General features: G+C 38.8%; 1 protein-coding gene across 1 annotated transcript in view; it reads right to left on the bottom strand.

The window, feature by feature from the left end:
* ASCC3 (activating signal cointegrator 1 complex subunit 3) overlaps positions 1-22,446 on the bottom strand; it is a 341,266-nt gene extending 318,820 nt beyond the window's left edge. The window contains exons 1-3 of the mRNA XM_027972421.2: positions 22,241-22,446; positions 2,254-2,384; positions 591-741 (exon numbers count right to left, since the gene is read on the bottom strand). Of these exons, the coding sequence (XP_027828222.1) occupies positions 591-741; positions 2,254-2,343 (241 nt within the window). The 5' untranslated portion in view covers positions 2,344-2,384; positions 22,241-22,446. The remainder of the gene's footprint in view (positions 1-590; positions 742-2,253; positions 2,385-22,240) is intronic.
* Positions 22,447-22,674: the final 228 nt, after the last annotated feature.

Raw genomic sequence — 22,674 nt, 5'->3', positions numbered from 1 at the left:
GGCTTGGTTAAGTGAGAAAGGCTGTATGTCTGTGAAGCAGTTAGGAAAAGCAAGGATGACTCCTGATCAGAGAGAAAGATGAAGGCCAGATCGCACAGAGCCACAGTTATCAGTCTCAAGCTTTTGTATGTAAAAACCTGAATTTGAAGTTAGAAGTATGCTAGTGTTAAAGTATGCTTTTTAGTTATCAGAGTCTGGAATGCAACAATGAATTTCAATGAATAAACTCAGATGCTTTACCAAAGAGTCATTTGTTTTGTTTTGCTCTCTTCCATCTTGGCAAAGTAGCCTGAGTAAAAGCTACATGGCTTTTAAGTTTCCTTTCAGCCATGGGACAATTTTAATTTACCCTATCCTTATTTCAGTAAAGACAGTGGTTTAAAACTCTAAATAGATTTCTATAGATCCTTCAAATTTAATTTTATTATACTAATTAGCTTACTTCTGCATCCCTGAATCCTAAGCTCTTTGATAGATAAGACTATCTTATAATTATGACTACTTTTCTGGAAATTTTAGTATATAGTTTAAAAAGAATCTATTTTTTGAACTTTAGTGGTTGAAAAAAAAAAACAAAAACAAGACTATACCTATTTGTTTTGCAGCCTGTAATATAGCTTTTAAGTCTTCATTTACTCTTTGCATTTCACTCTTCTCCAGTTTTTCATTCAAAAATTTTACAATCTTCATCCATGTCAGGTCCGAGCCTACAATTTGTTCATGAAGTTTAGATCGCTTCATCTGAAACAGATAGCATAATACAGAAACATACTGGTTAAAAGTTTTCTTGAATCTATCATTTATCACATATATTTTTCATTAATCATACAACTTGGCACCTTCTACAAGAATGCAAAATTGTTATCTACTTACATCCAAATTTACAGCTCCCAGAAGGAGCTTTATTTAAATGTGATTTAAAAGGACCTCATTTATTCAAAGATATGTTTTTAAAAGCTTCTTTTTCTATAGTTTAATCACAATGAATACTCATTATGAAATAATTTTCATATGGCAAAGTAAAAAGCAAAAAGTCCAACATCCAGATAACAATTGGTAACATACCACAAACCTCTTTTCATTTTCCTGCTTGTTTTCTACATAGCTTAGACCATACTGTATATAAGAGCTTTATGTCATGCTTTTTGATGAAAGGTATTTAAAGAAAATGGAGAAGGAGGTGGCAAAGTATAAGACAGTTAGAAAGCATCACTGCCCCAACTGACATGAATATGAGCAAACTCCAGGAGATGGTGAAGGATGGGGGAAGCCTGCGTGCTAAAGTCCATGGGGATCACAAACAGTCAGACATGACTCAGGGACCGAACGACAGCAACAAATGATGGGTTCAATATATTCAAATCAGTATTGCTTTCCTAAGGTAGATCCTACAACAGGTTAGGAATCCAGGAGATTCTTATCTGTACATACTCTTTCCATGAGACTATAAATCTTTCCAGTCTCAAGAACTGACACAGAAAGCTGTAAATATTTTACTTCATATCACTGAACTTGATCCCTGGATTAAACTTCGTGACATCCTCTGACCAAATGAAAAGCAGTGAGTCAGATGTTATTCCTGTCATTTAGCTGCTAAGTCATGTCCAGCTCTTTAATTTTACCCTTGGTTGTACTGATGATTTTGGACCCAAGAAAAAAATCATGGATTTACCAAATGAATGTTACCAATTGTTTTCTTGGGCTCCAGAATCACTGCAAATGGTGACTGCAGCCATGAACTTAAAAGACATTTGCTTCTTGGAAGAAAAGCTATGACAAACCTAGACAGCATATTAAAAAGCAAAGATATTACTTTATCAACAAAGGTGTGTACAAAGCTATGGTTTTCCTGATAGTCATGTATGGATGTGAGACTTGGAAAATGAAGAAAGCTGAGCACCAAAGAATTGATGCTTCTGAACTGTGGTGCTGGAGAAGACTCTTGAGAGTCCCTTGCACTGCAAGGAGATCCAACCAGTCCACCCTAAAGGAAATCAGTCCTGAATATTCACTGGAAGGACGGATGTTAAAGCCGAAACTCTAATACTTTGGCTACCTGATGCGAAGAACTGACTCACTGGAAAAGACCTTGATACTGGAAAAGATTGAAGGCGGGAGGAGAAGGACTGAGCGACTGAACAGAACTGAAAGTAAAATTTACCATTTTTTAAAATGCACACGGAATTGAGAAAAGGAATGCCAAATATCTGCCCATATTTTATATTTATAATCATTTTATCTAAAACAATGTACCTGTAAGTCAGCCACTTCTTCATTATAATTATCTTGCTTGGTGACATTTGAAAAGGAGCGCAAGGCTCCTGTGAGTCGAGGTAAAGCCATCTATTATTCAATCAGTGATCCATACAACGAGAAACTTGAAACTGAAACAAAACAAGATGATATTTAACTGTAGAGAGGTGGTGGGAGAGATAATCACATTCAACAAATTAGCCTGTATTTAAAATAAAAAAAAAAAACACTTAAGCAATTGCTACCAATGCTGAAAAGTTCTCTTGACACATTTTCTACCCACGTAGTTCTTTTATAACACATTGTCTTATAGGTGGGGGAAAAAAAAAAAAACAGACAAAAAAAACACCAACAACACTTGTTTGTGGGTACTACTATAACATTCCTTCAAATGAACTGTACAGATTTCCAAGTATGACAACTACTAACAATGACAGAGATAGAAGCATTTGCCCATCTTTTCTCCAATTTCATTTTATGGTCATTGATTTCATCTCACATAATCTCTTATTTTTTGTCTCACTGGCTTTTTCCAGTTACATGCATTTGTATTACTTGGGAGTGCTCTTCTGATGTTCATACAATTGCCTCCTTAAACAAAGTTCTTGGCTTAAAAAGACCACTCAATCACAGACAGGGCAGCTACCCAGCTACTGTCTATCATAGTACAAAACTCCTATTCTCTTTACAGGCACTAATTAATATTTGATAGTCTCTTATTTACTTATTTGTGGAGAAGGAAATGGCAACCCACTCCAGTACTCTTGCCTGGAAAATTCCATGGATTGAGGAGCCTGATAGGCTACAGTCCATGGGGTCTCAAAGAGGCAGACACGACTGAGCACTTATTTATATATTGTCTCACCCGACAAAGAGTAAGCTTTGTGACCAAAAAAAAAAAAAAAAGACCTTCATTTCACTCATCTCCGCTAGCAAACACAACAGTAAAGCAATATGTGTGGCAGTCAATAATGTCTTGGTTGGACCTCCCTGGTGGCTCAGTTGTAAAGAATCTGCCAATGCAGATGTGGGCTCAATCCTGGGGTTGGGAAGATCCCCTGGAGAAGGAAATGGCAACTCATTCCAATATTCTTGCCTGGGAAATCCCATGGACAGAGGGGCCTGGTGGGCTATAGTCCATGGGGTCGCAAAGAGTCAGACATAACTTAGCAACTAAACAACAATTATGTGGTTAATAATAGAAGGACGAAAAACTGAGAAAAAGTAATCATGGTAATATGAAGACCAAAGAACCAGAAAACAATCAGAGCAGCTGAAGAAGGGGAGAATTCCCAGGCAAAGAAAAAAGTCAGATGATCTGATCTAATCTCCTTATCTATATGCTAACAACTAAACAACTAGTCTTCTGGCAGATAGACTATTTATTATGAAGCGAGTCCTCACCTTTGGATTACTCTTAGAGGGCTATCTTGGTTTAAGATACTTATCATAATAAAACTATAATATATACATTTATAAGGCAAGGCTCCCTGGAGAATGTCACATAAGCTATGTGTGTGTGTCCTCAGTTGTGTCTGACTCAGCAACCCCATGGCCCCTCTGTCCATGGGATTTCCCAGGCATGAATATTGGAGTGGATTATCAAGCCCTTCTTCAGGGGATCTTCCCAACCCAGCGACTGAACCAGCATCTTGTATCTCCTGCATTGGCAGGTGGGTTCTTTACCACTAGTGCTACCAGGGAAGCCCAAGCTATGAAAGTTGTCAAACAGAAATAATTCTGCCCCACTTGGGACATTTGGCAGTATCTGGTGACACTTTGGGTCACTGGGGAGTTGGGTGGGTACAACTGTCTTCTGGTGGGTAGGGCCTATTGACACTGCTAAACACACTATAAAGCACAGGACAGGCTCCTCACAATAAAGAAGTATCTAGCCCCAAATGTCAATGGGGCAGAGCTTATTAGGATTTCCACTCCAGACTCTAAAAATAGAGATGTTTTGTAACCCAAGCACTCCTCAATGTGTGAAAAGACCTATACACCTCAATTAAGAGACCTCACTAATTATTCTAAACCAAAGAGTATCTGTCGATTAATGGGACTGGAATAGCAACGAGGACACCATACAGGATGCCTCAGACCACTCCCTGTTTCTGCTCTTCTTGACTGCATACATCCTTGAAGTTATTATAAAATTTTATTTTCAGTAAAATCTCCAGTTCCTACATTAATCAGATATTAAAAAATTATATGAAATGTTTAACAAAATAAGAGAATTTTTAAAAAATGAAGAACAGTAAAATGACTAGGCAAATTGGAAAATATAACTTTTAGAAATAAAACTACATATTTAAATTTAAAAAAAAACAATAATGAGTTAAATAATAGATTAGATACAGTGGAAACAAAAGTGGTGATCTGCACGAGAGAGAGATCTGAATAACCTAGTATATTGTTACAACTAGACCAAGTATAAATTAAGTAGATCAAAGAGAAAGAAGCCCAAATATATCAATACCCACAATAAATGCAAACAAATTAATCTTAACACCCAAAAGACTGACAGCCTGAATTACTAAACAGCAATCAAGTAAACACTAGAGCTATACCTAAACCAGGACAGAGAAAGGTTGAAAGTTAAAAGATGGAATAAGATCCTTCTGTAAATGATGACCAAAAGTAGCTAGTGGCTACATCAATAGCATCAGATCAGATAAAACAGACTTTAAAACAAAAGGTATTATTAAGGATAGGGAAAAAAAAAACCCTCTCTACACAATATTAGAAGTTATAATTACTAAGGTATAAAAATTTTGAATTTGCATGCCTCAATAAAAATTAAACCTCAACATGCCTCAATGTTAATTAAAACAGACTTCCAGAAAAAAGTAACAAGTCCAACATCAAAGTGAACGTTTAATAATTGATCACTTATTGATAGGTCAAATCAACATCAACAAAGAAATGGAAGTTGAGCAGTGAAATTAGTAAATTTAACCTAAAATAAATGAAAATATATATTCATTTCAAGTACATTTGTAACAATTTTAAATGGCCTATGTATCAGTTCAGTTCAGTAGCTCAGTTGTGTCCAACTCTTTGCAACCCCATGAATCGCAGCACGCCAGGCCTTCCTATCCATCACCAACTCCCAGAGTTTACTCAAACTCACGTCCATCGAGTCAGTGATGCCATCCAGCCATCTCATCCTCGGTCGTCCCCTTCTCCTCCTGCCCCCAATCCCTCCCAGCATCAGGGTCTTTTCCAGTGAATCAACTCTTCACATGAGGTGGCCAAAGTACTAGAGTTTCAGCTTCAGCATCATTCCCTCCAAATAAATCCCAGGGCTGATCTCCTTCAGAATGGACTGGTTGGAATTCCTTGCAGTCCAAGGGACTCTCAAGAGTCTTCTTCAACACCACAGTTCAAAAGCATCAATTCTTCAGCACGCAGCTTTCTTCACAGTCCAACTCTCGCATCCATACATGACTGCTAGAAAAACCATAGCCTTGACTAGATGGACCTTTGTTGGCAAAGTAATGTCTCTGCTTATCAATATGCTATCTAGCTTGGTCATAACTTTCCTTCCAAGGAGTAAGTAAGTGTCTTTTAATTTCACGGCTGCAATCACTATCTGCAGTGATTTTGGAGCCAAAAAAATAAAGTCAGCCACTGTTTCCACTGTTTCCCCATCATCTATTTCCCATGAAGTGATGGCACCAGATGCCATGATCTTAATTTTCTGAATGTTGAGCTTTAAGCCAACTTTTTCCACGCTCCTCTTTCACTTTCATCAAGAGGCTTTTTAGTTTCTCTTCACTTTCTGCCATAAGGGTGGTGTTATCTGCATAACTGAGGTTACTGATATTTCTCCCAGCAATCTTGATTCCAGCTTGTGCTTCTTCCAGTCCAGCGTTTCTCATGATGTTCTCCGCATAGAAGTTAAATAAGCAGGGTGACAATATCCAGCCTTGACATACTCCTTTTCTTATTTGGAACCAGTCTGTTGTTCCATGTCTAGTTCTAACTATTGCTTCCTGACCTACATATAGGTTTCTCAAGAGGCAGGCCAGGTGGTCTGGTATTCCCATCTCTAGTAAATCTCAACAAATATCAGAAAGTTAAGTATCGTACAGACTCCGGACAACAAAATTTGCAGAAAAAGAGCAAATGTTTTAGGTGTGGCAGGGAGCCTCTGCTGTATATTCTTTTTTAAAAAAAATCATTCTTGGGCTCAGGGTAACCAAATTAATCTGCTGACTCCAGATATAGTTCACATTTTCTGAATAAAATACAATTAGATTAGAAATCAGAAACACAAAAGATTAAAAAACACAGTTGTTTGCATTGCAAATCTGTAAGTAAAGGCTATGATTCGGGTGAGGTAAAAACCAGCTGGATTCTCCACATCACAATAAAGAATTTCAGTCAGAAAAGCAAAATGATCCAATGTGCAAATAAACTCCCTCACTGGCTGACTTTAAATTTCAGCTACCCACTGGGAATGAATTTAGGAGAACATTTCTGGAAATAAGATGATTCAAAGAATCACACTGGGATTTTTCTAACATGACATAACATACTTTCTGGAGCATCTGGAAGAATAAATGAAAGCAAGAGTCAGTGGACACAGCATTGAGGTTGTGAGACTTTAGTGTAAACTACAATCACCCGGAGGGCTTCTCAAACTGCTGAGCTTCACCTCGCTACTTTTCACCCCCAATCTTCTATTCAGGAGACCAGATGGCATTGAGATGGGACACAAGGATCTTATCTTCCCAGCAAGTTCTCCAGTGGTGCAGCAAGTCTAGTACCACACTTGTAGAACCACTGTTTCAGAGGCGTTATCTTTTATTCTGAAGTCACCATCTCAGTCCTGTCTCAAACCAACAGTAACCACGAAGTTTCCACCTATGTTAAGAACTCAGCAGCTTAAGTTAGGTGCACAATCTGTTTCCCAGCAGTCCTTCTCAAAGAGGATCTGTGAGAGAAGTCTTACTGAAAGTGAAATGAGTGACTTTTTTCTCAATTCTCCTACAGATGGAACATAGTTAATATCATCCATTGAGTAGTAAAGCATAAAATGTATGCCTTAGGGCACTGGAGTTTAAATTCTCTACCTAGACTGAGAGAATTCTATTCAAAGATAAGAACTCTATTCATGACTGACAAGTCAGAAGTCTTTAAAGAAAGGTCTTGACACTAAACTGAACAGTATTCTGCCTCAGAACCTACCTTTTAACCATACATGTTGCTGCTGCTAAGTCACTTCAGTCGTGTCTGACTCTGTGCGACCCCATAGACGGCAGCCCACCAGGCTCCCCCATCCCTGGTGCTTTCAAAATATAGTATCAGAATAAGAGACACGTGATACATGGGATATTCTACCTCAGGCAAGGTCTTAAGAATTAACGGAGTTTGGTATCACTACTTTCATTATTTTGACCTATCTCACAGTAATCTGAATGTCCTGTCCCTCTCTTTAAAAAGCAAGGAGTAATAGACTTCATTGATTTTTATTCTAATTCACCAATCCAACAAATCCTAACAAAACAACAAACTGCTCACACCCAAACTCTAAGAAGAGATCTAACAGTAGGGCCTGGTAATGAGGTCACACTGTTAGACTCTACACTAACAAGAAACTTTAAAGCTCCCCGAGGGATCATCAAAATAATCAGTATGAATTATACTTCTCAAAAAATGAAATAAAGCACATTCCTTGATTTTTGTTTATTTGGTTTTATCTATTTTATTCCTCAAGTTAAATGACTAAGACTGTAAAATATAATAGTTCACTTCTTCATGCTGCTGCTACTAAGTCACTTCAGTCGTGTCCAACTCTGTGCGAACCCATAATGGCAGCCCACCAGGCTCCCCCGTCTCTGGGATTCTCCAGGCATGAACACTGGAGTGAGTTGCCATTTCCTTCTCCAATGCATGAAAGTGAAAAGTCAAAGTGAAGTCGCTCAGTCGTATCAACTCTTAGCAACCCCATGGACTGCAGCCTACCAGGCTCCTCTGTCCATGGGATTTTCCAGGCAAGAGTACTGGAGTAGGGTGCCATAGCTACCTATAAATCATTTATTCACAAATATTTTAGTATCTCCTATCTAGCAGGAACTATGTTAAGCACTGGGTATAAATAAGGCTTACACAACTCTGTTCTTCAAAACCCATTGTATCCTATACCAGTAAAAAATCACCAAACATTTAAGGGTACCGGAAATGCATAAAGGTCAAATGGAGAAAATAAATTTTAAATCTTATGGTTATTCATTTAATCAGCAAATATCTACAGATCACCCACAATGTATTAGATACACTGCAAGGATCTAGAGATTAAAAAAAGGAGAAAAAAGAAAAAACAGTTCAGGTATGACTGCCTCTTGCCCTAGATAACAAGTATACAATACAGTTGAAAAGAAAGAAAAACAGCCGCAATAATTATGCAGCTATAACTGCAGGAAGACAAGGGAGAAACACCTAAGAGGGTGGAAACGAAAGTAGGTAAGAAGGAAGGAAACTGAAATTTAAAGGACTTGAGTGAGTTGGTCTGATTGGGGAAAAAAGGTTATTCCAAGGTAAATATATAAAGAGGAAAACTAAACCAACAGATTATTGCTTAAAAAACCCTATAAAATAGTGCATTTGGAGACTCATGAAATTAAAGATGTAAACAGAGACCCAACAGCATGGCTCAATTTAAGCACTTTTTATCCTACTAAAAAATGCAACATATTATAGAAAAATGACTCAGATATAAGTGTAGTGAACAGATTAAAGGTGAGGTCAAATTGGAGACAAGCAAACTATTTGGAAATTTATTTCAATAAACTAGGTGAAAGACAGAGGATACAAGTGAAGCAAGAAAGGACAGAAAAGGATGGATTTGAGAAATGTTTCTATTTGGGAGACAGAATAAATTCACGGACAGGATGTGAAGATAAAGGTCGAAGAGGCAGGACACCCACCTCTCTAGCTCAGGAAAGGCAGAACTGCAGAGGGTATGCAGAGAAAGCATACTGGAAGAGGAAAAATGATTAGTTCTGCTTTGGAAAATTTTGATCATGGGCCATCAAGTGGGATATACGGTTTAGGGTTTCCTATCAGAGGTCTGCAGCTAGAAGGACAGAATTTAGTGTTATCCTTTCAATGTAGTTAAAAGCATGGTTGAACATACTCGTTTATGTCAAATTATTTATATAGACCTGCAGACTCTCTTCCTAAGAAAACAGACATACACACATATAAACATTTTGTAATTCATCTCAGAGGATGCATGAAAGCCATGAACCCATCCATGTATCCTGAAAAAACCTCTTGAGAGCAGACAGTAGAGGGCCAAGGATCAACAAAGAGCTGTCATATGAAAAAAGTGGTATCACAAGAGAAGGTTTCAAATGTTATGCTACATAGTCCAGTGCACTCAGCCACCGAAGTCTTAGATGACTTTAGTACACACATTTTCAAAAAGAATGGTGGAAGAAAGCACATTTCAGTAGGTGAAACATAAATGGAAAGGAGGAAAATGGGTACTATTCCCTATTCCTTGAAGTACCCCTCTATGGTTATCTGAATGAGCCTTTAGACTGTCAATTAGATATATTGACAGATACACAGAAACAGATAAACAGAAACTGTTCTGAAGTTAACCGCCCTTTTTAACATTCAAATAGGGAAGAAAAATATCTGACAGGAATGTATTTTCCTTTGTGAAATAATATTAATCAATAATTGGTAAGCTAGAATTCTAGTACACATTATTCTGAAGTAGCATATTAAAAATTATAAGATTTATTTTTCACATTCCAAACCCATGTTTCTCAACTCTAAAAAGGGTCCAACTGCTTGATAGCAACTTTAGGAAAATACAGTTACAATATTTTTAATTACAAATAAATAACAAAAGCTCAAGAAGGAACAAACTATATTTCCTAATAAGTATAAAGTCAAGCAATTGCTTGTTGGTGATCATGAATACCAGGTAATTATTAGGAGGGGAAAAAAAAAAAGTAAAAGAGATATAATGTAGGTAAAGGATAAAAACACTGAAAAGATGGATGAGGCTGTGAATGGAGCAAAAATTAGAATTTAAGATTTCAATAGCTAAAACAGAATTATATGCCCACATACAATACCTTTTAGAAAAAATAAGCTGAAATATTTATATTTTAATTCACCTATTTAAAAAAATCAAGTTGTAATATAGATATATTAACACTGTTAAAATCAGAATTCAGAAAAATAAGCCTTAATAGATATTTTATATATATATATATATATATATATATATATATACACACACATATATATAAAATCCTCTATTATACCATTTCAAAAGGGGGTGATTTTTTTCTCATGGTAAATCCTAAAGAAAAATTTTAGTTACTTGTACTGAACTTGTATTCCTTACTTGTCTTGTACCTTATGTCACCAATAGGTTAATGTGAAGTCACATCTTAGGTATATTTAATTATTAAACAATGGAGACCAAATACAAGGTATAGACAGATACAAACAATAATGCTAGAGATTCTGTCCACTATTTCACATACTCAATACATGCTCTTGAGTGAACGGGGGTGAGCAACAAGAATATGATGCTCCCTTAAGTCTGTTTCAATAACAACATTCATATCCAACTGAGAATCCTGCTGTACTGCAGGACTCCAAGATTTAAACCCAAGTTCCCTTTTTAAAAAAATATACAACATGGCCATTAAACACAAGCCAACTTTTTCATCTTGTTCATCCTCAGAAACTACAATATGTCCCAAGTTTGGAGGAAAAATGTGGCTGTATATGACATATTGAGAGACAGTAGGTTTTGACAACCTGGTGTCTTCCTAAAGGACTTTCAAGGGAAATTTGTAACTATTCATAACCTTCACCAAACAAGTTCACTTTAGATCTTAACTCATTGATTCTTGAATAGTTTCCAATCAAATTAGGAAACACACCTGGAACATGGAGCACTGAGAAAGCACAGCAAAGATAAATAAGTACATACATATACATTTCTTTTTATGAATCAAAATCTAAAAGATGATGCTGTTAGTGCTACACTCAATATGCCAACAAGTTTGGAAAACTCAGCAGTGGAAAAGGTCACTTTTCATTCCAATCCCGAAGAAAGGCAATGCCAGAGAATGTTCAAACTACCATACAATTGTATTCATTTCACATGCTAGCAATGTAATCCTCAAAATCCTTCAAGCAAGGCTTCAACAGCATGTGAACAGAGAAATCCCAGATGTACAAGCCAGATTTAGAAAAGGCAGAGGAACCAGAGATCAAATTGCCAACATCCACTGGATCACAGAAAAAGCAAAGGAATTAAAAAAAAAAAAAAAAAAGTGCTTCATTGACTACGCTAAAGCCTTTGACTATGTGAATCACAACAAACTGTGGAAAATTCTGAAAGAGATGGGAATACCAGACCACCTAACCTGCCTCATCAAGGTATCTGTATGAAGGTCAATAAGCAACAGTTAGAACTGGACATGGGATAACAGACTGGTTCCAAATTGGGAAAGGAGTACATCAAGGCTGTATATTGTCATCCTGCTTATTTAACTTATATGCAGAGTACATCATGAGAAACGCTGGACTGGAAGAAGCACAAGCTGGAATCAAGATTGCCAGAAGAAATATGAACAACCTCAGATATGCAAATGATACCACTGTAATGGCAGAAAGTGAAGAGGAACTAAAGAGCCTCTTGATGCACGTGAAAGAGGAGAGTGAAAAAGCTGGCTTAAAACTCAACATTCAAAAAACTGAGATCATGGCATCTGGTCCCATCACGTCATGTCAAATAGATGGGGGAAACGTGGAAACAGTGATAGACTTTATTTTCCTGGACTCCAAAATCACTGCAGATGGTGACTGCAGCCACGAAATTAAAAGATGTTTGCTCCTTGGAAGAAATCCTATGACAAACTTAGCGTATTAAAAAGCAGAGACATTATTTTGCCAAAAAAAGGTCCATACAGACAAAGCCATGGTTTTTCCAGTAGTCAGGTATGGATGTGAGAGTTGGACCATAAAGAAAGGTAAGCACCGAAGAGTTGATGCTTTTGAAGTGCGGTGTTGAAGAAGACTCTTGAGATTCCCTTCAATAGCAAAGAGATCAAACCAGTCAGTCTTACAGGAAATCAACTCTGAATATTCATTGGAAGGACTGATGCTGAAGCTCAAATACTCTGGCCACCTGATGAAAAGACTCAACTCACCAGAAAAGACCCTGATGCTAGGAAAGATTAAGGACAGGAAGAAAAGGGGGCAACGGAGGATGAGGTGGCAAGAATACACAGAAGAACTGTACAAAAAGATCTTCACGACCCAGATAATCATCTAGAGCCAGACATCTTGGTATGTGAAGTCAAATGGGCCTTAGAAAGCATCACTACGAACAAAGCTAGTGGAGGTGATGGAATTCCAGTGGAGCTATTTCAAATCCTGAAAGATGATGCTGTGAAAGTGCTGCACTCAATATGCCAGCAAATTTGGAAAACTCAGCAGTGGTCACAGGACTGGAAAAGGTCAGTTTTCATTCCAATGCCAAAGAAAGGCAATGCCAAAAAATGCTCAGACTATCTCCCAATTGCACTCGTCTCACACGCTAGTAAAGTAATGCTCAAAATTCTCCAAGCCAGGCTTCAGCAATATGTGAACTGTGAACTTCCAGATGTTCAAGCTGGTTTTAGAAAAGGCAGAGGAACCAGAGATCAAATTGCCAACATCCGCTGGATCATCAAAAAGCAAGAGAGTTCCAGAAAAACATCTATTTCTGCTTTATTGACTATGCCAAAGCCTTTGACTATGTGGATCACAATAAACTGTGGAAAATTCTGAGAGAGATGGGAATACCAGACCACCTGACCTGTCTCTTGAGAAACCTATATGCAGGTCAGGAAGCAACAGTTAGAACTGGACATGGAACAACAGACTGGCTCTAAATAGGAAAAGGAGTACGTCAAGGCTGGATATTGTCAACCTCCTTATTTAACTTCTGTGCGGAGTACATCATGAGAAATGCTGGACTGGAAGAAGCACAAGCTGGAATCAAGATTGCCGGGAGAAGTATCAATAACCTCAGATATGCAGATGACACCACCCTTATGGCAGAAAGTGAAGAGGAACTAAAAAGCCTCTTAATGAAAGTGAAAGAGGAGAGTAAAGTTGGCTTAAAGCTCAACATTCAGAAAACGAAGATCATGGCATCTGCCCTCATCACTTCATGGCAAATAGATGGGGAAACAGTGTCAGACTTTATCCTGGGGGGCTCCAAAATCACTGCAGATGGTGACTGCAGCCATGAAATTAAAAGACACTCCTTGGAAGAAAAGTTATGACTAACCTAGATAGCACATTGAAAAGCAGAGACATTACTTTGTCAACAAAGGTCCATCTAGTCAAGGCTATGATTTTTCCAGTCGTCATGTATAGATGTGAGAGTTGGACTGTGAAGAAAGCTGAGCACCGAAGAATCGATGGTTTTGAAGTGTGGTGTTGGAGAAGACTTTTGAGAGTCCCTTGGACTGCAAGGAGATCCAACCAGTCCATTCTGAAGGAGATCAGCCCTGGGATTTCTTTGGAAGGAATGATGCTAAAGCTGAAACTCCAGTACTTTGGCCACCTCATGCAGAGTTGACTTATTGGAAAAGACCCTGATGCTGGAAGGGATTGGGGGCAGGAAGAGAAGGGGACAAACAGAGGATGAGATGGCTGGATGGCATCACTGACTGGATAGACCTGAGTCTGAGTGAACTCTAGGAGTTGGCTATGGACAGGGAGGCCTGGCGTGCTGTGATTCATGGGGTCTCAAAGAGTTGAACACGACTGAGCAACTGAACTGAACTAAACTAAACTAAAGATTGCTAGTTAACCATTTTTACAGTAGATACCAGGAAAATCATGGTAGTCATTGATTGATTAATAAAAATGACATCTGTATAGGTTGAACATCGTTATTTTTCAGTGATTTATAAAAATCTCCACCTAAGTATAAATAACAAAGTATCTGGGTCACTAAGTACTAGCTGTTGATTCCTGATCTTAACAGTACTTTTAATAAAATTATCTGTACTGTCTAATGTCAATGAGTTTTCAAAGTAGTCTTTTCCATATAAGTGACTTCTAGATATAAACCTGTCATCTTACTTTAAATGTTCTCTTCACCAAGGTAATCAGTACCATTTCTTTCCACCAATACCCCTCATTAAGCCTTGGCTTATATCCTGTCACAGAGAAATATGTAGAAACATGCATGAGAACTTTATACACCAACTTCAAGGCAATGGATTGAGAAGCAGCAGAGAAGTGACAAAAGAGAAAAAAAAAAATTAGCAACACTTTCCACGAGAAGAATTGCACCACCTAAGGCGAAAATTACTCCTTGTTAAATCTGCATGGCAATGTGTGTTACATTATTTTCTGAACATTTTCCATATTCTGGAAATATATCAAAATTAAAGTTTTAACTAAGTTTCCTTATTTATTTTTAACTGAAGGATAACTGTTTTACAATACTGTGTTGGTTTCTGCCATACATCCACATGAATCAGCCATAGGTATATGTATGTCCCACTTGAAACTCCCTCCCTAATTAAGTTTTAAATAAACACAGAAGCCTAACAAGAAACAGAAGAGTTGTGAAAGCATCAAACTGAATGTCTAGCAAATCACAGGTTCTGAAAGCATTACTGAAAATGCTCTGGCCTATGAGACTTAACATTGAACACCTGGGCACTCTTTTAATATTGCCACCCATAATGTACTTCAATTCCATTTAACCAAATTACTTCTGCCATTTTTAATCCAGAGTCCATTCTCCATTCTCCTTAGCATAAAAGAGGGAAGAGGATTTAGCAGTTAATTAAACCTATTTTCTCTTTTAACATCCTAGTAATTGCCCCAAGAAATACACTGCTAAATGTAGCTTAAAAACTGTTTTCACTATCCTCAGTGTTTCTTCAAGGATACACATCACAGATTCTACAAATTCACTTTTCTTTAATTCATTCTTAGTTTGTGTACTCTTTCTGCATTGTTCAACTTATATTTTTAAAAAATACTCAGGCACAGCATCAGTTTCTTGAGACACCTCTCTCTACTTGATCATTGGAGTTAATGCATGATTAAGATCAGGATTACATTTTCAAGAGACCCAATCTACCTTTGTGTCTATCCTCTCAGACTAAGAATCACACAAATTTTTTTGTAAGTTACAGTTGCCAGATAAAAATATAAAATGCAGGGTTAAATGTGAATTTCAGGCTGTTTAACAAATCATTCTTTTAGTATAATATGTCCTATGCACTAGTTGAGACATACTTAAACGGGATATAGTTATACTAAAAAAAAAAAAAAAAAAAAAAGCTGTTGCTTACCTGAAATCCAAATTTAACTCTGCATCCTGTACTTAGAAACACTACTCTGAATATTCAAATATCTGTCTTCCCTAACTCTTCTGGTAAATACTGTATCTTCTTAAGAGTGAGAGTTAATAAGAGATCTCCAGATTTTTTAAATAGGTATCAACTATTTAAAAGTTTAAATGAGAAGAATGAACACAAAGTAAAAGATGAGACAAGTCTGTAGTGGTGACACACCTTAACTGACCATCTATGAGGGCAGCTGCTATGACCTGAGAAGCACCAGGTGCCCAAGGGTGAACAAGTAAACTTCAAGAGGGTAATCTCACAATCTGGTGCACAAGACAACCCAATTAAATAAGCTATCTCAATACAGAATAAGACTGCTGGCTCTCAAAGAGGGCAGTAATGAGTGTTTTCGGGACACAAAGCAGGTGTATCCAGCCTAGCAGAAAAGGAAACTGGGAAGAAAAAGTACCTTTCCTTACTTGAGACAACAGGGATGAGGAGTCAGTCAGGTACACATACTCCTGATGAGTGACGAGAACATTCCACATTCAAAGAACTAAAGATGACTGAAGGATGGTGGTCAAGGAATATGTAATGTGGCAGGAGATGGGGCTGGAGAGACAGGTGGGAACGAGGTCATCAGGGCCTTGTAAGTCATGTTGTTTGGAAACTCTTTTAATAGTAAAAGAAATCTCCAAAAGAATTACTGACTTGAGTTGTGTTTAACAAGGATTACTTGCCTGGAGAATCCCATGGACAGAGGAGCCTGGCAGGCCATGGTACTTAGGGTAGCACAGAGTTGGACACGACTGAAGCCACAGCACGCACACACGCAGTATGACTGTGGAGAAAAAAATGCACCACAGGAAGGCAAGACCTGAAGCAGAAAGACTCTATGAGGTTGTTAGAGTAATCCAGAAGAGGAGATGAGAGTTCCTGAAGTGTAATGGTAGTGAGCATACTGAAAGGCAGAGACATTACTTTGCCAACTAAGGTCCATTTAGTCAAGGCTATGGTTTTTCCAGTAGTCATGTATGGATGTGAGAGTTGGACTGTGAAGAAAGCTGAGCACCGAAGAACTGATGCTTCTGAACTGTGGTGTTGGAGAAGACTCTTGAGAGTCCCTTGGACTGCAAGGAGATCCAACCAGTCCATTCTGAAGGAGATCAACCCTGGGATTTCTTTGGAAGGAATGATGCTAAAGCTGAAGCTCCAGTACTTTGGCCACCTCATGCGAAGAGTTGACTCATTGCAAAAGACTCTGATGCTGGAAGGGATTGGGGGCAGGAGGAGAAGGGAACGACAGAGGATGAGATGGCTGGATGACATCACCGACTCGATGGATGTGAGTTTAAGTGAACTCCAGGAGATGGTGATGGACAGGGAGGCCTGGCGTGCTGCGATTCACGGGGTCACAAAGAGTTGGACAGGACTGAGCGACTGAACTGAACTGAACTGAACTGAATGGTAGTGAATTAGAGGAAAGTGGAGGAATCCAATCAAATCTATTTGGCTTAGTCTGATTATTTTTATCTGTGGTGGGGAAGGAGGTAAGTACCACAGTTGACTTCCACATTGATAATCAGGTGATGATATAATTCACAAAACTAGACCAGAATATCATATGAGTTCAATCTGAAACAGGGTGAGTCTAAGATATCCATATGACATTCAAGTAGAAACGGCCACCAGGGACTGAATATTCAGGTGTGAGGTTCAGGAGAGGAGTCTGAATACAAACATGAGAATCATAAGGAATACCACGGGAACAGATGAAAATTATCCAAGGATTTACGTGAAGACTAAAGAAGACAAGACAGCAGGAGGTGGAGATACACATGTCTTTACAGAAAAAATAGGGGGTGGGGGTGGGGTAAGTCTATAAAGGAGATTCTGAACAGCAGAAGGTAAAGTAAGGCCAGACTGGGGTTAGGATAAGTGAAGGATAAGTTTTAAACAAGCGATATGGTCAACTATGCCAAATGCTGTCAAAAAATGTAGTAAAATGTCCTTGGATTTAGAATTTCAGCTGTGTTCTCCCAGTGTTCTGTTTCTAATAAATACAAAGAGAAGAGTTCTAGAGTTCTCAAAGCTTGTGTTAAGTCAAGCAACCTAAAATCTCTCTAAAACCCACTCAGTTTTCTTTCTGAGCTGATTGCCGAAATCTATGACTTAGGATAACAGCTTTTTCACCTTTTTAATCAACGACAGGGCCTCTACTTTTCTAACTTCAGATGACCAGGAGAGCAGTCAGGGGCCATGCATTAGTATTTGTCCTTGCCTTAAGGAATTACATTGAACAGTCCCACAGAGCCAACATCTTGACTATAATCTCCAAGAGGGCATAAGTAATGTATATCTTCTTCTCTTTGGTACCTGGCAAAGTTCGTGGCCTATGCCAAGGAACTCAATAAATATCTGTTTAATGATGTGTACTCAGAGTATTACTGTGAAGTCTTCCGGAAATGATTGTTAGGTTATTCCTTTACTACTCCAGTCCCCAGAGTAAAAGCATTGCTAATATTTTTGCAAAGCTTCCTTCACTCCTTAAAGAATGCTCAAAAAGAATGTTTAATGGGCCCCCTTGGTGACAAAGGTACTACTTAAAGCAGGAGCCACCCCACGCCTGAGGTCAGGGGCCGTGGCTGAGAGGAACTACCCAACGTCCAAGGTAAGGAGCAGCAACTGCACTTTATTGGAGCAGCTGCAAAGAGATATCGCACATCCAAGGTAAGAGAAACCCAAGTAAGACGGTAGGTGGACAGGGAGGCCTGGCGTGCTGCGGTTCATGGGGTTGCAAAGAGTCAAACACGACTGAGCGACTGAACTGAACTGAACATTTTAGAAAAGGCATGTGCACTAGGAAAAGGTGCACCGAAATCATTTTTGCAAATTGTGACCTGCCCTTAACATTAATTTCTTCTTATATTTATGTAGAATTTTACAATTAAATCTCTTAAATCAAGATGAAGCTGTATCTATTTGTATTTATAAATAAGAGTAGAATTTATCATTTTTATATTGTTACATTTGATTAGCCTGTTGAACATTTTATGCACTTTCAAGAATTTTTTGGCAAACCCAAATTATCTCATAAGTAAACAAGAATTTCCTCCCTTGAAATGGAATGTAGTTTTCCTTTTATCAAATTCATATGCCACGTTTCTTAGCTACACACAACTGAGGAACTTGGTAGTCACTCACTTCATTTGAAATTAACCTAGCAAGTCTTTGAAAATGCTGGAAAACATTATCAACTGCCTCTCTAACTACTCCACAATCCTAAGAAAAATTACCTTCCTTCTTTTGAAGTTCTGGTTTAATAGATATTATCCATAATTAAGAGGCTCTTGAATTCACATGCTTTAACATGAAGTCCTTCAACAACACGAACTGGTTGCACTGTAATCATTGGGAATTCACTTGAAAACAGACATTTCCAGACACCACTTCCCAAAATTATGATTTAGTAGTTTGACAATCTTTGGTTTAGTCATTAAATAAGTGCTGTGAACTTTTTCTTCTTCAAATATAAATAGTTGTTCCCAATTATCTTATTAAAACATATCCCAAGAATCTTATTACCTGAAAATTTCTTACATATTACATTTTTAAATTATGCATCTTTCCAAATTCCCACCCTTATTTTCCATGTCAGTTCAAACCTTTGATAACAAATGCAATTCCTATGAATTCTCCTTGAAGAGGAAATCACAGAAGTGGTGGAAAACTAACCCAGATTCCAACACCAGGAAGACAGAATGGGAATCTAATTTACAAAGGTCCCCAAGGGTTATTCTACTCAAATAACAATTTCTTAGAGGTAGAATGCAGTGGGAAGAAACAGAATAAAAATAGAGGTAAATTAGTTCAGAGTCCAACTTGTCTGATGGCAGAAAACCAGCTAACTTCTCAAGGTATCAATTTTCTGATCAATAAAATAGAGAGGGTTACAAAATGATTTTTTAATGCCCCCTTCAGGCCGAATAATCTGATTAAACCAGAATACTCAAACAAGTTTAACTGCACTAGCTCTGAAACACAGAGAGTTTCAGAAATATAAATGTCTATAAGACATTATTATAAGCCAGCACAAGCAGGAAAATGAACAAACAGTAGACAAACTCACTCAAAAATATTCATTTGCTCCTCTAACCACAAAATACTCAAATGAGACGGTACATACTGAATGAATGAACATTTACATGGGTCTGTCAACCATGTGCCAGATATTACACCAGGCAAAAGAAATAAGTAACTATTTTAAGTAACTTTAGAGTATAATGTAGGAGATAAGACACATAAAGTCTGCCTTTGGATAATTATTAAACACATACTCCCAGGTAGCTCAATGGTAGAGAATCTGCCTGCCAATACAGAAGACACGGGTTCAATCCCTGGGTAGGGAAGATCCCCTGGTGAAAGAAATGGCAACCTACTCCAGTATTCTTGCCTAGAAAATTCCATGGACACAGGAGCCTGGTAGACAACATTGCATGGGGGTCACAAAGAGTAGAACACAACTGAGCAAACACAAATAGTTTATTCTCTCCTCCTTGGTAATTAAGTACTTTTTCTTTCCATAAATGTGTTTGCTAAAATTTCAGTTTCGGGTAGACATCTGTTCAAAGTTGAAAACTGTGCCACATTACATCAAGACAGGGAAGTCTGACATGCTGCAGTCCACGGGGTCACAAAAGAATGGTAAACAACTTAGTGACTGAACAAAAACAACACCTCGAGACTATTCTGTACTAAAAGGGCTTATGTTAACTACTTCCCCATGGAAGGTATTATTGGACAATAAATTCACTTCAGCCAACAAGTATTATACATATTTCTGATGAAAATGCTCTGTGCATAGAACTACTATGAATTACTCTAATGAATTACAAGTTATTAAGACATAGACCAACAGACCAACATAGAAACTGGAAAAATTATTTTAAAAACATTTTTAATGTTTATGTATTATTTTTCAGGTAGAAACTGACTTCTAATTCTTAATTATATAACTAAGCCAACTTGTCCAAAAGAAAACTTACTCCTCTTAACCAGCAAAACACAGGCATGCATATTATCTTTTTGATCAAAAACAAAACAAGTCATGCTGTTCAAGTAAAATGATCTGCTCCTCTTTTCAATGCCACTTTATATATAAACACTGACAGTAACTTTTTCTTGCAAAAAGCCTTGCTTTTGTCAACTAGATATCCGTGGCATGAGGAGGAACCCTAATCAAGATTCTCTATTAGAAGGAGGCAGAACTCTACAAAGTTTCCTAAGTACAGACATCCTGTCTCTCTTGACTGCCTAGGCCTAGCATAGTGCCTGGCACATAGAAAGACATAAATAAGTGAATGATGAATGAAAGAAAACTAAAACTATACAGCAGGGATCACAATGAGAAGCCATGAAAAATTAAAGAAAGAAAAAAGTGAAGTTGCTTAGTTGTGTCCGACTCTTTGCCACCCCATGGACTGTAGCCCACCAGGCCACCAGGCTCCTCCATCCATGGAATTTTCCAGGCAAGAGTACTGGAGTGGGTTGCCATTTCATTCTCCAGGGGATCTTCCCAACGCAGGGATCGAACCCAGGTCTCTCACATTGCAGGCAGATGCTTTACCGCCTGAGCCACCAGGGAAGCCCCAAGTCACTCTAATATTAGCTTACACTTAACTGGCATCTCTAAGGAGCATTTTTCTTATGCAAGAATATTATTATAACCACCATTAAAAATAAAAGATATATGAACAGGAGCACAATCCAGACTGGAATCAAAAGCTGAATCCTCAACTTTTAAGAACTTTTTTTTTTTTTTAAGAACATTTTGAAAAGTCGGAAAGATGATTTCAGTCTATGAAACATGAAATGTGGTGATGGAGATAACAGCTACTCAAAGTCTAATTTTACTTAGTGAAAGAAAGAAAATATGATTACTAGTTTGAACTGCACATGTGATGCCATTCGTATTAAACTTTTAGCTACCGCTAAAATGACGTTTCTTTTAAACCAAAGAGCAAAATACATGAGCACACTGCAATCAGTGAACAAGTTAGTGTGTGATAAGAAGCCTATTTAAAATAAAAAAAACTGCCCACGTACCCACGACATCGCAGCATGCTCGCACATACAACAAACTTTCTTCAAAATAACATTCTAGATTCCTCGATTGCTAAATTCACCCACAATTCACCATGGTCCACTCCCTATCCAGTTTATTTACTGTTCAGTGTTAAAGTAAAAAATACTGGGAAGTTGATTTCTCTCCAAAGTCCACGTGAAGAAAATGAAAGTTATTACATTTTTGTAAAGAAACAAAGAAAATTAATGAAAACAAACTACTCACGCACAGGGGAAAAAAGCACGCATCTGGTCATCACCTTGTGGCCTTAACCCCTTGGCAACATGTGGCTGTGTCCATGTTTTGATCCCCACCCCCCACCCTACAAATTTCATGAGCAGGACGAGACTATCGTAGACCACGGAAAAGTCTCAGGCCCAGAGAGGAATGACAGGTCCGGGCTCGCCTCCGGTACCGACAGACAAGCGCACCTGGGGCGCCCTTGGCCCCGCCTCCCGCCGGCTTCCCCGGGCCGCAGGCTGCCCTTCTCCTCCCACGTCCCCCTCCTCACCTTCGGCCCCGCTTCAAGCGCTCCCCATCACTCCGCCAGCTCCGGCTTCCCTCCCTTTCGGTTTGATCTTTACTTCCCACGCCGGGAGGGGGACGGAGGGCAGGGCAGAGAAGGCCAGAGGACAACTTCCCCGCCGCGTCCTCGTCCGCACCCCACGCGGGCCTAGCCGGATCCCTCCCAGTCCTGGGGCAGGGTCCACGAAGACTGCTCGACCGCGGCACAGACTCACAGACCCGGCAAGCAGGGAGGGGGCGGAGCAGGCGCGGGCCTACACGTCACCCGCCCGCAGCGGCGCCAACGTCGCACGTCGGCTCCTTCGGTTCCACCCCGCCCGCGAGCGCGCGCCGCCGCCCCGCCTCCTGCCGGAGCTCGGATCGGGACCCGGCCAGCTGCGGGGGCGGGCTCTCGGGCGGGCGCGCGTGCGCGCGATCCTG

The sequence above is a fragment of the Ovis aries genome, chromosome 8 (assembly GCF_016772045.2).
Source record: "Ovis aries strain OAR_USU_Benz2616 breed Rambouillet chromosome 8, ARS-UI_Ramb_v3.0, whole genome shotgun sequence".
NCBI classification, from domain to species: Eukaryota; Metazoa; Chordata; class Mammalia; order Artiodactyla; family Bovidae; genus Ovis; species Ovis aries.
Note: the sequence above shows the minus strand (reverse complement) of the source record. Positions and strands in the feature narration are given on the sequence as shown.